Here is a 14,574-nt window from a genome sequence, read left to right as displayed (position 1 = left end):
AGTTGCTTTTGTTACAATCCTATGAAACATTAGTGGATACAATCTGTGGCACATTAGTCCACAAGTTAAACTTCATAAATCGGAGAAACTACAGGAAGAAATACAGGGCTACCTCTGGATAATATATAAGGGTTCACAAAATACTGTACTCGGTGGAAATACAATTCAGAACCATTGTACTAAAGCTTTAGTATAGAAAATAAAACCCTTTTTATGGCTATAATAATCCCTGAATTTTTCTATCTGCACATTCAATATTCTTATTTATTATTTTTCGGCTGTTCTATTTCTACTGTCCATGACTCCTGAACATGCAAATACTTAGTTATTACTGAGATATAATTAGTAATAGGGAATAAAATATCATATGATATGAGAAAAAAGGAGACAAGAGAAATGGTTATCCAACATATGATATAACTTAAACATGCGACCAAAGGAAAATATATTCGTTTATGTTGTTTCCATTATTTTCCCCATCAAGTTAGTTAGTACCCAGTAGAAGAACACATAGCATAATAATCATCACATCAAATCCAGTTATCAGATCTCCCCCATCCTCCTGTTACTACAACATCTCCCCCCACACTCATCCATTTCTAAGCTCCTATCCTTCCTCTTTGGGGTAACACAGGCTGATCTGTCCCAGATGCTCTGCACCGGCGGAGATGTGTCATTATCATTTGACGTCCATAACTCGAAGCTACAAACCGCACCCGGTAGTTTGCTTAATGGTTCAGGGTCTATAGAACCTAGCATGGATCTGGGACACTCAGTCACCACGCATGAGAAGGATGGTTTGCGGCCGGCCACCCACTCTAGGAATTCTGGAGACAGTTTTAGCACATAATGAGCCAGGAACTCATGTCACTTCTTTGCCTGTTCTGTTGATCTTCCATCCATCAGGTCACAATTGCCTCTGCTAGGTGCCATATACCCAAATCGAGCTATAACCACCTTATTGATAGCTCAGAATCTTACACCTACGACTCTGAGGTGACAGATACATTGTATATGTTAATATGCTCATACAGGTCACTTGATGCAATACTGGGTGAGTAGGGATGTTAGGCCGGATTACAACATTAGTATTTATTTGGACCCGTCATTCGCTGGCTCGCTATCTGCTGTGCAGGGCTGTCTTTCCCTCTTCCTTCTACACTCTCCCATCATTCCGCTTTGTATTTGTCCAGTCTACCGTCTGTTCTTCTTGTCTCCCCATATTGCTCCCATCTCTCCCTTTTCAAATCATAAAGTAATGGGATCAGGCCGCCATCATTCTTTTTACAGACACATTTATCTTATTAAATACACAGAAATGACAAGCAACGTGGATCACTAGAGGAACATTTTGGTAAAATGCCCCCAGCATTCTCCACATCCCGGAGAATCCCAGGCAAGATTAATCTGTAGCTGACTGTGCTATCTGTCCTTATCATGAAGAGCCCACACATCACATTTCTGTCTTTCAATATGTGCCCTGCTCTGTACAGATTGTGCCGCAGAGCACCTTCATTATCTCCAGGGCCAGAAGGAGAGAAAAAAGCCCCGATGGAACATTTTAGCAGCAGAAAAAAGGAGAAATGTGATACATGCCGGGCATGTGCAGCCTGGTGTGGGTGACCTGCCAGTGGCTATTCCTGTTTTCCTTCGCAACATCAAAGCCAGCATTGACCATAAAGGGCCAGGAGAGACCATGGAGCACAAGTGTGGTGCAGATAGCCAGCTCGTTTCTCTTCTCATGCCGTATAAATGACTATTTTTCTGCGCTAGGGAAACACAAGTTGACACCAGAATGTCCCTTACACACAGACATTGAAGGGTTTACACGGCTACATATTCTGCCAATGGGAACACAGAACGCCCCACGCTCAGCAGCCAATCACAGCACAGCCAGATGGGTATATAAGCAAAATCATAGTTGTATTGTTATTAGTTGTTATACTCAGAAGCATTCCGTAAAATGGCAGAAACTGCACCAGCTGCCGCCGTCCCTGCTCCATCAGAGGACGCAGCCAAAAAGAAAAGACAGACGAAGAAAGCTGCAGGAGGATCATCCAAGAAGAGCCCCAAGTCTTCTGGTCCCAGTGTCTCCGAGCTGATTGTGAGAGCCGTGGCTGCCTCTAAAGAGCGCAGTGGGGTTTCTCTTTCCGCCTTGAAGAAGGCTCTGGCTGCCGGAGGCTATGATGTGGAGAAGAATAACAGCCGCGTCAAACTGGGCGTGAAAGCTTTGGTGACCAAAGGAATCCTCACCCAGGTGAAAGGCACCGGCGCTTCCGGCTCCTTCAAGCTCAATAAGAAGCAGGTTGAAAGCAAGAAGCCCGCCCAGAAATCTCTGAAGCCCAAGAAGCCTGCGGCAAAGAAAGTGGCTAAATCCCCGAAGAAGCCCAAGAAAGCTCCGAGTGCAGCCAAGAGCCCGAAGAAGGTCAAGAAACCAGCAAAGGCGGCTGCTGCCAAAAGCCCAAAGAAGCCTAAGAAGGCTGCCAAGAGCCCGGCCAAGAAGGCAGCGAAGCCCAAAACTGCCAAGAGTCCTGCAAAGAAGGCAGCTAAGCCCAAGAAAGCTGCGACAAAGAAGTAATGGATCAATCGCCGCAGCCTCGCTTCCTTATTATCACACCAAAGGCTCTTTTCAGAGCCACCCACCCTCTCGTGGCAGAGCTGTAGGCAGATGACGGTCTGGAAGGGGCGCCCTGTACAATTGAGTCATTAGATACAGTAAAATAGAAATGAAATCTCCTGGGCTTACTGAGCAGCAGTCACTACCTTAAGCTTGTGATTTCTGTGTGGTAACGCAGTGTTCTAGAATAGAGCTGATGCTGCAGCAGGACAGCTGGGGAAAGGTATATCGGATGCGCTGGTTTCTACTTTTAGCCGACTACTCGGAGCTAAAGACTAGTGCTGGGGAAAGCAGCAGCGCGCCATCTGCACAACATTCCCTTATACTTTTATCTAATATTATTTACTACCCTCAAGGGCACCTAACACATTTATTTATTACGTTTCTTATATAGCGCAGCATATTCCGTTGCGCTTTACAATTGTAAACATTAATCTCCACCGAAGTGACGCCCAGCTGCTTAGTGTTATGATCGTTTATGCAGCAATGTCTGTAAACCATGTCCTTGTCTAGGAAGTCACTGGTTTCTTGTTCACTAATTTGTTTATGCACTGTGAAAGGTGATGCGGAACACTTGTGGCGCCATATACATATGATCATATATAAATGAACAAACTGCAGGTTAGCCGAAAAGCAACAGGATTCTTTATTTGTAGCAAATAAGTTATTCTGTTCATTATAGATCATGCGTTGATGATGCTGCTTACCGTGGAAAAAAATAAATCAAACAAAAGCAGTATGTTCATCAAGCTCATTTCAGGAGTGTTGTAGGTGGCCCTTAAAAGGGCCTTTGTGTTTCTGAAAACGAGATCAGCCGGACCTAGTTAACCTCCAAAACCATACAGAGTGCGGCCCTGGCGCTTGAGAGCATAGACCACATCCATAGCGGTCACAGTCTTCCTCTTGGCGTGCTCGGTGTAGGTGACGGCGTCCCGGATCACGTTCTCCAGGAACACTTTCAGCACCCCGCGGGTCTCCTCATAAATGAGACCAGAAATGCGCTTCACGCCCCCTCTCCGGGCTAGACGGCGGATGGCAGGCTTTGTGATGCCCTGGATGTTATCCCGCAGCACCTTCCTGTGGCGCTTGGCTCCTCCTTTCCCGAGTCCTTTACCGCCTTTGCCTCTTCCTGACATCTTGAAACCTGTTCAAATCAGTAACAAAAACGAAACCGTATAAGCAGCACAGCTGCCAGCTGCCCTTTATTAAGACAAAGGGCGGACCTGATTGAAGCCTTCAATTTTTGAGAGGAGGAGCCATCTGTATCCCTCCCTTTCTTTTCTAAAGACAGGACATAGCTCTCTTTGAAACTACTTACTACCATTACATTGCAGTCTCTGAAAATCAGCCGCAGAGTAACATTAATTGTATCATTTCAGCTGCCTGAGACTGTAATGGATAGTGTTGCAAGTTCTTTTTTACTATGAATACTATTTCAAATTCAGAAACATGTAGCTTTTTCTATTGTCTTTCAAACTCAGCAGCTGTCCCACAATTATCCTACAAATTCCGCTGCCAGTGAAAACAGCACTCATGATAAAATTATCATTGTAAGTCTATTATAGCAATATAGTGATTTCTAGTCTACAGCACGATGTGGATAATGTGCGGTTATTATTTTATCCAGATTCTTATCAACAAAGGTTGTGATCACATATTTGTGCTCGTTTAAATAGCACTTGTAATTTTTATCACACATAGCGATAGCTCTAATCTACATTAAATGTAATTAATCTTGGTGGGTATGTGTATGAAAACATTTGCTGTTATGTACCTAATTTAGGTTTCTTTCTCCAAGCCTGACCCACTCTTCCATGTAATTAGTGCTTTATATTATAGTCATTTCCAATAGACGGTCATTCACTGTCTCACAGGTAGCATGTATCAATATCATGCACAATTTTGCCGGCACCTCACTAGTTACTATGCAGCTTTACTCCAAAATGATTAGTAAATTAATGTCATCAGTATAGATCTGGTATTATATTGTTGGAGTCAGACCTATGGTGCTTGTATTATACCATCTCTCTATTTTATCTCACAGACACGATGCCACTGACGTGTCCTGTGAGTTGTTCGGATGTTGCCTGCATCCAAGTGTGCTACAAGCGAAGCACAGGATCACCTTATATAATCACTGTAATAGATATATCTAAGGCCGGCTGTCTTTCTGTACTCCCTACGTTAACAATCATGGAAAATGCAGATCAGGGCGTACTTTATTATCTAAATAAGGGATGGTTTTTATTCTGGATACATTTTAGCTCTTCAAAAATAGTTTCCCCTGAAAGAAACTATTTTTTTTGCAACCAGCAGAGTGCAAAGAAAACTATGCATGTAAGAGATTCAGGCTATACAGCCTCGGTTTCTGCGATTCAGCCAAGTATATAAGTAGGGTCACAGCACAAACCATGATAGTTACAGCCCGTTAAGAGAGGAGGTGGGTGGCTCTTAGAAGAGCCTGTGTTCATGTGGGAGGGAGAAGGAAAGCAGATCACTTGGCGCTGGTGTACTTGGTGACGGCCTTGGTGCCCTCGGACACGGCGTGTTTAGCCAGCTCTCCCGGCAGCAGCAGGCGTACAGCGGTCTGGATCTCCCGGGAGGTGATGGTGGAGCGCTTGTTGTAATGAGCCAGGCGGGAAGCTTCCCCTGCAATGCGCTCAAAGATATCATTCACAAAGGAGTTCATGATGCCCATAGCCTTGGAGGAGATGCCGGTATCTGGGTGCACCTGCTTCAGCACTTTGTACACGTAAATGGCGTAACTCTCCTTCCTGGTCTTCCTACGTTTCTTCCCATCTTTCTTCTGGGTCTTAGTCACCGCTTTCTTTGAGCCTTTCTTGGGCGCTGGCGCAGACTTCGCAGGCTCAGGCATTTCGAAGCAACAGACAAAATCTCTTTCGACAATGTAGAAAATGTGTTGCTGACACGGCCCAGATCTGCTCCATTTATAGTCAGTCCATGCAAATGAGGCTTTAGCCCTTCAGGATGTACTATTGGGTAGACGGTTTTGTTTTTTTTCAAATGTCGAACGGCAACATAACTCCACCCTCTAAATGCTGATTGGTTTGTGCATGACCCTAAACTGCATTGGACATTGTGTAAAGGGGACCAATCACAGAGCAAGCACTGGATTTCCTGTTTGGAATATAAGGAGTATGGCTGGCTTATAATTCATTTAGATTTTATTTGCGCTTGTAAATCGATCATGTCTGGAAGAGGGAAACAGGGCGGCAAGACCCGGGCTAAGGCAAAGACTCGTTCTTCTCGGGCCGGTCTCCAGTTTCCTGTTGGCCGCGTTCACCGGCTGTTGAGGAAGGGAAACTATGCACAGCGTGTGGGAGCCGGGGCACCAGTCTACCTGGCCGCAGTACTCGAATACCTGACGGCTGAGATACTGGAGCTTGCAGGCAACGCTGCCCGCGACAACAAGAAGACCCGCATCATCCCCCGCCACCTCCAGCTCGCCGTACGCAATGATGAGGAGCTAAACAAACTACTCGGTGGAGTGACCATCGCTCAGGGAGGGGTCCTGCCCAACATCCAGGCCGTGCTACTGCCTAAGAAGACGGAGAGTCACAAGTCGGCCAAGAGCAAGTAATGTAATCCTGGCAACTTCCACTACAAAACCGATGTCTCTGTAATAGAACAAAGGCTCTTTTAAGAGCCACCCACGTCTTCCTACGAGAGCCTAGAACACGGCCATTGTTTCTTATTGTAGTGACGCCTGGCTGCTCAGCAGCGCTTTGTTTTACCCCATCCCCAACATTCCATCCAGATTGGGGATAGCTGCTGTGCAGAGGAGGCTCTGCTCTATACACACGTCCATTAAAGACTACTGCTGCTAAAACGCTCCCTCATGTATAGAAGCTCTGATCTGTTATGGCACAAGTCTAGTAATAGTCCTTTTTTCTTTACCATCACCTCTTCTCACAAAAGACCTTTATCTACTGTATCTTATATCTGGTAGGCTGATTTATATACATGCTCATAGTGTAAGTGCATACGGATTTCAATTTAATAAAGTTGCTAGTGTAAAATGAATTGCGCTCGGTTTCCCTTTTTTTTTTTTTCCATGAACGTGAGAAGATTAATTTAACATGATGGAATTGTGGTGTAACCACTGAAAGGAAATAAAATATTGACGGCTTTCTGGCAAGTTAAAATCAAGTAAATACAATACCATTAGGGTTGTTGCTGACCTCACAATTGAGATTATTTAAAGACAACCTCACATTTCCAAATAGTTTGTACAGAAGGGGTCTGGAATCTGGCGCACCTATCATTTTTATGATCCACAGTGTAGTATATAATATTTGTTTTCTTTGACTATCAAAATATCGCGGAGAGTGAGTCCAAAGGGAAAAACAATCCCTGTGCTGTGGAACTTTCAAGCTCTAATGTAATATATCCTCCATCATGGGGGGTTGTTTTCATGCAAGTGACTGCGGGTTTTGTTGGTGCACCGCATTTTATTTTCCCCCCATAAAGAGGCTCCTGTCGCCATCCAAAACAGCGACAGGCTGCCAGGAAGGAGACGGGGAAGACAGATAATGCGCTTTGAGCTCCGACTTTTAATGGGAGTTTTGTACTTTCTTACCCACCTAGTTGGAGAGCGGAGTTGAGGATTACCTAGTATCCTGTTGCTCAAACTAATATGTAGTTTATGCTTCAGCTCGCTTAGAAAGATGTGGTGGCTCTGAAAAGAGCCTTTGTGGTTTTTTTGTGTGCATAGGAGTGCCGAGTACCACCTATGCCCTCTCCCCTCGGATCCTGCGGGCCAGCTGGATGTCTTTGGGCATGATGGTCACCCTCTTGGCGTGAATGGCGCACAGGTTGGTGTCCTCGAAGAGCCCGACCAGATAAGCCTCGCTGGCCTCTTGTAGGGCCATGACAGCAGAACTCTGGAAGCGCAGGTCGGTCTTGAAATCCTGGGCGATCTCTCTCACCAGTCGCTGGAAGGGCAGCTTACGGATCAGCAGCTCAGTGGATTTCTGGTAGCGACGGATCTCTCGGAGAGCAACAGTCCCGGGTCGGTAGCGGTGAGGCTTCTTCACGCCGCCAGTAGCTGGGGCGCTCTTCCGGGCAGCCTTGGTTGCCAGCTGCTTACGGGGAGCTTTCCCTCCTGTAGATTTGCGGGCGGTCTGCTTTGTCCTGGCCATTATTCCTCCAAAGTGACTAAATACACAGACAGTGACACAACAGCGTTTAGCAAACCTATATATAAAGAGTGCTTCACGCTGATTGGATAGAAGTAGTCCTGCCCTCTCCACCGATTGGCTTTAAAAAATAAAAATAAAACCGCTTTTTCAAAAATCCCGCCGTTTAAACGTCCAGCCTACTTTTCCAGATTCTGGAAGTGAATGCAGGAAGGGTTGCTGAGTTTTTGCTCACCATTGTACAAACTACACATCCCAGCCTAAAGGTGTTCTGTTAGGGCATGTTACATCTGTGGCAGCCTGGCATGTGAAGGTCACCATCAGTTATAATGCCATAAATTGCCTATTCCTAGTACAAGCGAGTGAACGTTTCTTCTTGGTATCAAGCAGAAGTGATAAAAAAAATAAATCCCCCTTAAAAACTCCACTTCTTGGAAAAAATGCTGATGACACTTACCCTAGGTAGATATATTTAAATGTATATTGAAATTGATACATAAGGAGTCCCATACATTTCAATTACCCTCATTACAGTCGGCAATAGTAATGTGATTAGGAGGCGGACTGCAATAGTATGTATTCCCGGAATACATACTGTAGTCTGTAGCAGTCAGCTTTACATTATCAGAGGTGCAAGACCTATTGGAGCACTGTAAGAAGTTATAGCCGGCAGCTAACTCAGGTCGCCCCATCACCCATAGTCTAGGTCCCGGACCTAACCCCACGCACCAACCAGAGGCGACTCTCGCACAGCGTTTACAGGGCTATATTCCAGCCTACCTACCACTCTCCTCAAATACGCTGGACATAAGGAAATCTTTTCACATCCAGACAAATATCATAATAGATTATTTTGGGGTGTCTCTGGGAATGAACATGCATTTGTAATGACCATTAGAATAATATGTTGTTCTTCCCCCCGGGGCTTTAGCAAAACTTTTCAGAGACTTCCTCCGCAGGGTAACTTTAGCCACCAGATATTTTCGGGGGTGGCTGGGGCAATAGCCATCTCCGAGAAGCAGTTACCCAATCTATTATCAGCCTCATCAAATGCCACCCCACCGTGGGATACGGATGAATGGGCTGTATAGCCCTGTCTCACTCTTGTATTTTTCCAGCAGGAGTCCGAGTCACCGCTCTAGGAACGTGTCTGTGTGGGTAAGAAAGCCTAAACAGTCTTCTACCAAACCAGGAGCAGCGTTAGTTTGGCTTCTGATTGTCGCTAGACGACTGAAAACAATCTGGCTATTTTAATAATTGTCAGATAGACTGACTGACTCATTTACTAATATGTCTTCAAAACACTCAATATCTCTATTCCTTTGTGCAGTGTGTTGTAATTCCAGTGTGGTTTAGTGGTTCTATCTTCTGATACATATGATACTGTTACAATAAAGGCTAAGGCTTCCATAGCCCATATTGTAACTGTATAAAGCACGTTCATTGCTACATTTACATTCAGTTGCAAACATGACATACCACCAATGTTATTCACATTTACTGCTCTAGAAGATAAAACTCTGTCTTAAACCAGTGTAATGCTCTGACATTTGACAAATTACTTTTAAAGGAGGGTATGTCTGAAAATGGATCTTAATGCTGATTTAAATGTATGCAATGTGTAATTCTTTACACAAAATAGAGCAGGAGCCCTTCCCAGGCAGAAAGGGGTTTGTCAATACTTTTCTTTTAAAAGGGATTTCCTACAGTTAACGTTTAAAGAAGCACTGACCATTGCGGTTGTTTCTTTATAAACAGTGTAATTATCAGTCTAGAACTAGTCAGCCACATACACTGATTTGTGCCATCATAGAAACAGAGGCCGTAATAATCTAACATAGGGACACCCATAGGACAATGCTTTAATGTACTCACTCGATACATTTACAAGACCGACAGAGAGTGACTACGTGCAGATTTCACCTATAAGCTGTCGTTTCCCCATAATTTACTAGTAACGATCTAAATATAAACCAGCAAACAGGCTTATATTAGGACTCTGTATAAGGTCTGGCGTCAGCCAGGACAAGATACATATAATAGTACAAGGGAATAATTATAGCGCTCTCATAGAAGAAATAGGCGGCCCTGAAAAGGGCCTTTGTGTGGGTGATAGTATTCAATGTACATCAGTGTTCAGCCCCCGAATCCATAGAGAGTGCGGCCCTGGCGTTTCAGAGCGTACACCACATCCATAGCGGTGACTGTTTTCCTCTTGGCGTGTTCGGTGTAGGTGACGGCGTCCCGGATAACGTTCTCCAGGAAGACCTTCAGCACCCCACGGGTCTCCTCATAAATGAGACCAGAAATGCGCTTCACGCCTCCTCTCCGGGCAAGACGGCGAATGGCAGGCTTGGTGATGCCCTGGATGTTATCCCGCAGCACTTTCCTGTGGCGCTTGGCTCCTCCTTTTCCGAGCCCCTTTCCGCCTTTACCTCTGCCAGACATGTTGCTTTTTAATCACTTGTATTGTATCACTCGCTGTAAAGAGAACAATACTGTTACAATTACAGCAAAGTCCTCCTCTTATACAGTGCGAGCGGACCAAATGGGAAACCTCTGGTCTATGAGGGAGGAGTCCTCCAAGGCGTCACATCCTGCTGCTTGTGACGCTCCTAATATAGGGACAATATCAGTTTCGGGATTCCTACCAATGCAGTTATTGATATTTTACTTTATACAAGAACTCATCCTCCATTCAGACTGAACTGAGACGGTGTATGTGTCTAATGAGTTATGTGTCTCTATTAGATGGTGATTATGACATTACTGTTCCTATGCACTGGCGTGTTCTGCCCCTTCCCAAACTGTCTCTCCCGCCCTCTCTCATTTTGAAATCTCACTTTTCTGGGTCTTTTGTAGTCTTACCTGTGATCTCCTGCAGTCTCCGCTGGAGACACTAACCTAAATATTGAAACTTCTCATCCCACTTTAGCTGCCCCATACTCATCCTTCTTACCCACCTCTTTCCCCTCACCACTCTCATTATCTGCCTATATTGCTATTCTCCTGCCTCTACACCAGCAGTTATATTTTTACCACCTCTCTCTTTTCAAACGTCATTCCCTGCCTGTTCACCTTTACCTGACTCTACTTCATCCCTCCATTCCTCTCACCCCTCATTGAATGATGCTGCTCAGGGCTGCTGCTGCAGACTGATGGTGCATACACACGGTCAGATGTATCAGATGAAGGATTTGAGCAACGATTTGAACGATTTCTGACTGCATTAAAATAAATGGAATCGTCCAAATCTGACTGCAAACACATCAGATTCAGATATCGTTATCTGACAAGCGGGAACGTGCATCGTTCATCGTTGAAGGCTCATGTCAGATTTTCTGTCAGATTTGAATGATTTTTAAAATCGTTATCGTTCAGATCTGACAGGAAATTTGACCGTGTGTATGCACCATGAGACTTTAGAGCCGACCCACTCGCATAGGTCTGAGTCCAGGGCCCTATGCAAGAAAGGGACCGTGCCTGTTACTCTGCTCGCTTGGCAAAGCTGCGCGCCATCGATAAAGGGGCATGGCCTCGTAGGCAACGATTCCTAGATGACGTTACTTGGGGGCATGCCTGTATGGCACGCCTCCCATTTCATGTCAGGCTGGGGACAAGCCCAGTTTTCTGTCAGCAGCTGGGCTGCCCCAGCCATCTACCAGCACTGAATGGATGCCACATGCATGCCCTTAAAATTATAATATGCGGAACTGTAATCTCAGCACGGGAGTGGCTCCGGGGGCCCTATGTAAGCCCTCAGAGAAACAGCACAGTAGTAGTTGCTCTATCACCTATCCTTTCAATGCGTTTTGGGACCATTTGTCCCTTTCTCGGTGGTAATGAGAAATTAATTCACTTTAAATAGCCGTGCAGCCAGTCCCTTCCGGTACCGGTTTGAAGATATCCGGTGGGGGAAGAGACTGTAGCTTAGCGTATTCCCTGATGTGTCATACGCTCTGTCATGTACACCTGATGGTGGTCCCTCAGATCTGACATGAGTTGGAGTCTTTTCCTTCTGTATATCTTTTCCGAACGTGGCCGGAAGTGACGTCCTCGGGCGGCCCGGATGCAGGGAAACTTTGTCTCTGAATATATTGTTCCTAGGCTTGCGATTTTGTTGTGGAAACTGAGGCCCCCATTTATCAATGAAGGTAAACACCAGCACAATTTTTAATTTAGGAACACTGTGATACAAACAAAAAAATTCACTGTTATTTACCAATACTTACCCCTCCAGCGAGGACCCGCGAAGTCCTCCTCCTCTGCGATGTCCTCCGCTGGGCTGCTGGCAACCTCACGCTGGTAGCGACAGTGTGACTCAGCAGTGGCTGGAAGGCTTTGCTGAAGCCAGAAGGGCCGCGACTGGTGCCCATTGACGTCAATTGGGACTTCAGTGTTCTCGCCATCTTTGATTACCGCTGTTTGTTAAATGCAGAAAAGAAGTCATAACCCCTAGCGAGCGCTAAAGGAAATATACTATGTTGATAAATGGGGGCCTGAAAGTGTCTTTATTGTAGTTGCCAGAATACTGTTTATGATGGAGGATATTCTCTCATTAGGAAAAGTGATAGAGTTAATCCATTTTCTTCTCCTTTGTGTAAATCATATGGGGCATTCTAACTTCTTCTGCATAAAAAACAGTGCATTGTGAGTGTCTTCAACATTCTGTGCAGCACAGGTAGATTTCTACTCTCACCTGCTGGTGCTGGGTCCCGCTATTTATGTAAGTGCTCCGTTGGTTGCAAGTGTCAAATTTGTGGCCCAAGGGTATTTAACCCATGTAAATCTACAGCTACTTGTTCAAATTAATACAGTCTGTACCTGTGCCCACTTTACCAGCCTATTTCATGCCTGAAACCTTGTTAGGCCAGGCAAAATACTCGAGAGTCACGAGTAAGTGACCTCCTGCTGTTGGTTGGAATTGTCAAATTTGTGGCCCAAGGCTATTTAACCCTTGCAACACTACAGCTACTTATTAAAAAAGATATAATTTGGTGCCTTATGTCCACTTTGCCAGCCTATTTCCTGCCCAAAACCCTTTTGGGCCAAGCAAAATACAAGTGGATCATATGTAAGTGACCCCACTCTGTTTGTTTCAAGTGTCATTTTTGATGTCCAAGGCTATTTAACCCTTGAAACACTACAGCTACTTATTCAAAATGGTATAATTTGGTGCCTCTGCTCACTTTACAAGCCTATTACATGCTCAAAATCTTATTGGGCAAGGCAAAATACAAGAACGTCAGTGGCGAAAGTCTCATACTCCAACTGACTTGCTCACATATAAGACTATCTACAACTCTTATCGTACTGCTCTGGATACTGCCAAACAAACATATTTCCAATCTCTTATCTCTGCTCAAGCCTCTAACCCCAAGCGACTTTTTAATACATTTAAACTGCTTCTTACCCCTCCCTCACCCAAACCACCTGCTACTATCTGTGCACAAGATTTGGCTTCCTATTTTAGGGACAAGATTGATGAGATCCGAAGTGAAATGGTATGCTCTTCCTCATCTAGTGACCTGCTCAATTCCCTACCTGAATCCTATGGCACATTCTCTTCATTTGATCTCACAAATGAAGATGAAGTATCAACACTCGTCTTATCCTCCTACTCTATTACCTCTTCTCTAGATCCTATACTCTCACAAATCAGTAAAGCTCTGTCTCCTGTGCTTATCCCAACCCTATCTAAAATCTGTAATCTCTCTCTCTCTCTACTGGCAACTTTCCATCACTGTTCAAGCATGCAATGATTACTCCTATTCTGAAAAAACAAAACTCTGAATCCAACACTCTCTCAAATTACTGTCCTATCTCCCAGCTCCCATGCCCCTCCAAGCTACTTGAGAGACTTGTCTACACCAGCTTCACACACTTTCTTAACTCACACAACTTATTGGTCCCACTTCAGTCCAGCTTCCATTCCCAACACTCCACAGAGACAGCACTGACTAAGGTAGTAAATGATCTGGTCACTGCCAAGGCTAAAGGCCATTACTCACTCCCAGGGCCGGATTGATGGCCACATGGGCCTGGAGCTGAAAATGACCAAAGGGCCTATTATGAGAAGCAGAGGAGGCGTGACCAGTGCTGTGTGGGTGTGGCCAGTGTCATGTGGGCGTGTACCCCCTATACTCTCTGCTCCAATGTCTCCCTAAATATGTAAAATAAAAAAAATCCTTAATTTTGTGAGGTAAATAGAAATACAATTTTACTACTTATGATTTATGGCTGACCGTGTGGAGACCAGATGGAGAGACATCATGTTGTCATGACAATGGGCCTATTTTTATGTGGAGGCCTGGAGCTGGAGCTCTATCCGCCCCATTGTTAATCTGGCCCTGCTCACTCCTAATTCTTATAGATCTCTCTGCTGCTTTTGACACTGTTGACCACTCTCTTCTCATACAAACAATACAATCCCTAGGTCTTAAGGGCACAGCTCTGTCTTGGTTCTCTTCCTACCTATCTGATCGCTCTTTTACTGTTCATTTGCTGATTCTGCCTCCTCTTCGCTACCTCTATCAGTTGGAGTACTGCAAGGCTATGTCTTAGGGCCTCTGTTATTCTCAATCTATACCACTAATCAGCTCTTTTGGATTTCAGTACCATCTGTATGCGGAGGATACTCAAATCTACCTATCTTACCCAGATTTATCACCATCTGTACTCGTCCGTGTAACTGAATGTCTTTCTGCCATTTCATCTTGGATGTCATCTCGCCACCTGAAACGTAATATTTCTAAAACAGAATTAATTATATTTCCACCAGCCAATAACAGTTACCAA

At 44.8% G+C, this 14,574-nt stretch overlaps 6 protein-coding genes across 6 annotated transcripts; 2 read left to right on the top strand and 4 right to left on the bottom strand.

The window, feature by feature from the left end:
* Positions 1-1,947: 1,947 nt before the first annotated feature.
* On the top strand, positions 1,948-2,640 carry LOC148515517 (histone H1.5-like). The gene has a single exon (XM_088479973.1). It carries the CDS (start codon positions 1,964-1,966, stop codon positions 2,576-2,578), a length of 615 nt encoding a protein of 204 aa, XP_088336099.1. The 5' UTR covers positions 1,948-1,963; the 3' UTR covers positions 2,579-2,640.
* An 801-nt stretch (positions 2,641-3,441) lies between these two features.
* On the bottom strand, positions 3,442-3,753 carry LOC148515516 (histone H4). Its single transcript, XM_088479895.1, has one exon. The coding sequence runs from the start codon at positions 3,751-3,753 to the stop codon at positions 3,442-3,444; it is 312 nt and encodes a 103-aa protein (XP_088336021.1).
* A 1,305-nt stretch (positions 3,754-5,058) lies between these two features.
* On the bottom strand, positions 5,059-5,521 carry LOC148515515 (histone H2B 1.1). The gene has a single exon (XM_088479972.1). The coding sequence runs from the start codon at positions 5,490-5,492 to the stop codon at positions 5,112-5,114; it is 381 nt and encodes a 126-aa protein (XP_088336098.1). The 5' UTR covers positions 5,493-5,521; the 3' UTR covers positions 5,059-5,111.
* Positions 5,522-5,789: 268 nt separating this feature from the next.
* Positions 5,790-6,291, top strand: LOC148515514 (histone H2A type 1-like). The gene has a single exon (XM_088479971.1). It carries the CDS (start codon positions 5,826-5,828, stop codon positions 6,216-6,218), a length of 393 nt encoding a protein of 130 aa, XP_088336097.1. The 5' UTR covers positions 5,790-5,825; the 3' UTR covers positions 6,219-6,291.
* Positions 6,292-6,899: 608 nt separating this feature from the next.
* LOC148515513 (histone H3) lies at positions 6,900-7,795 on the bottom strand. The gene has a single exon (XM_088479970.1). It carries the CDS (start codon positions 7,777-7,779, stop codon positions 7,369-7,371), a length of 411 nt encoding a protein of 136 aa, XP_088336096.1. The 5' UTR covers positions 7,780-7,795; the 3' UTR covers positions 6,900-7,368.
* Positions 7,796-9,912: 2,117 nt separating this feature from the next.
* On the bottom strand, positions 9,913-10,224 carry LOC148515512 (histone H4). Its single transcript, XM_088479894.1, has one exon. The coding sequence runs from the start codon at positions 10,222-10,224 to the stop codon at positions 9,913-9,915; it is 312 nt and encodes a 103-aa protein (XP_088336020.1).
* Positions 10,225-14,574: the final 4,350 nt, after the last annotated feature.

The sequence above is a fragment of the Taudactylus pleione genome, unplaced genomic scaffold (assembly GCF_031769625.1).
Source record: "Taudactylus pleione unplaced genomic scaffold, aTauple2 ptg000248l, whole genome shotgun sequence".
Lineage (NCBI taxonomy): Eukaryota > Metazoa > Chordata > Amphibia > Anura > Myobatrachidae > Taudactylus > Taudactylus pleione.
Note: the sequence above shows the minus strand (reverse complement) of the source record. Positions and strands in the feature narration are given on the sequence as shown.

Coding starts and splice junctions, on each gene's coding strand:
- LOC148515517 (XM_088479973.1), top strand. CDS start 1,964: ATGGCAGAAACTGCACCAGCTGCCGCCGTCCCTGCTCCATCAGAGGAC.
- LOC148515516 (XM_088479895.1), bottom strand. CDS start 3,753: ATGTCAGGAAGAGGCAAAGGCGGTAAAGGACTCGGGAAAGGAGGAGCC.
- LOC148515515 (XM_088479972.1), bottom strand. CDS start 5,492: ATGCCTGAGCCTGCGAAGTCTGCGCCAGCGCCCAAGAAAGGCTCAAAG.
- LOC148515514 (XM_088479971.1), top strand. CDS start 5,826: ATGTCTGGAAGAGGGAAACAGGGCGGCAAGACCCGGGCTAAGGCAAAG.
- LOC148515513 (XM_088479970.1), bottom strand. CDS start 7,779: ATGGCCAGGACAAAGCAGACCGCCCGCAAATCTACAGGAGGGAAAGCT.
- LOC148515512 (XM_088479894.1), bottom strand. CDS start 10,224: ATGTCTGGCAGAGGTAAAGGCGGAAAGGGGCTCGGAAAAGGAGGAGCC.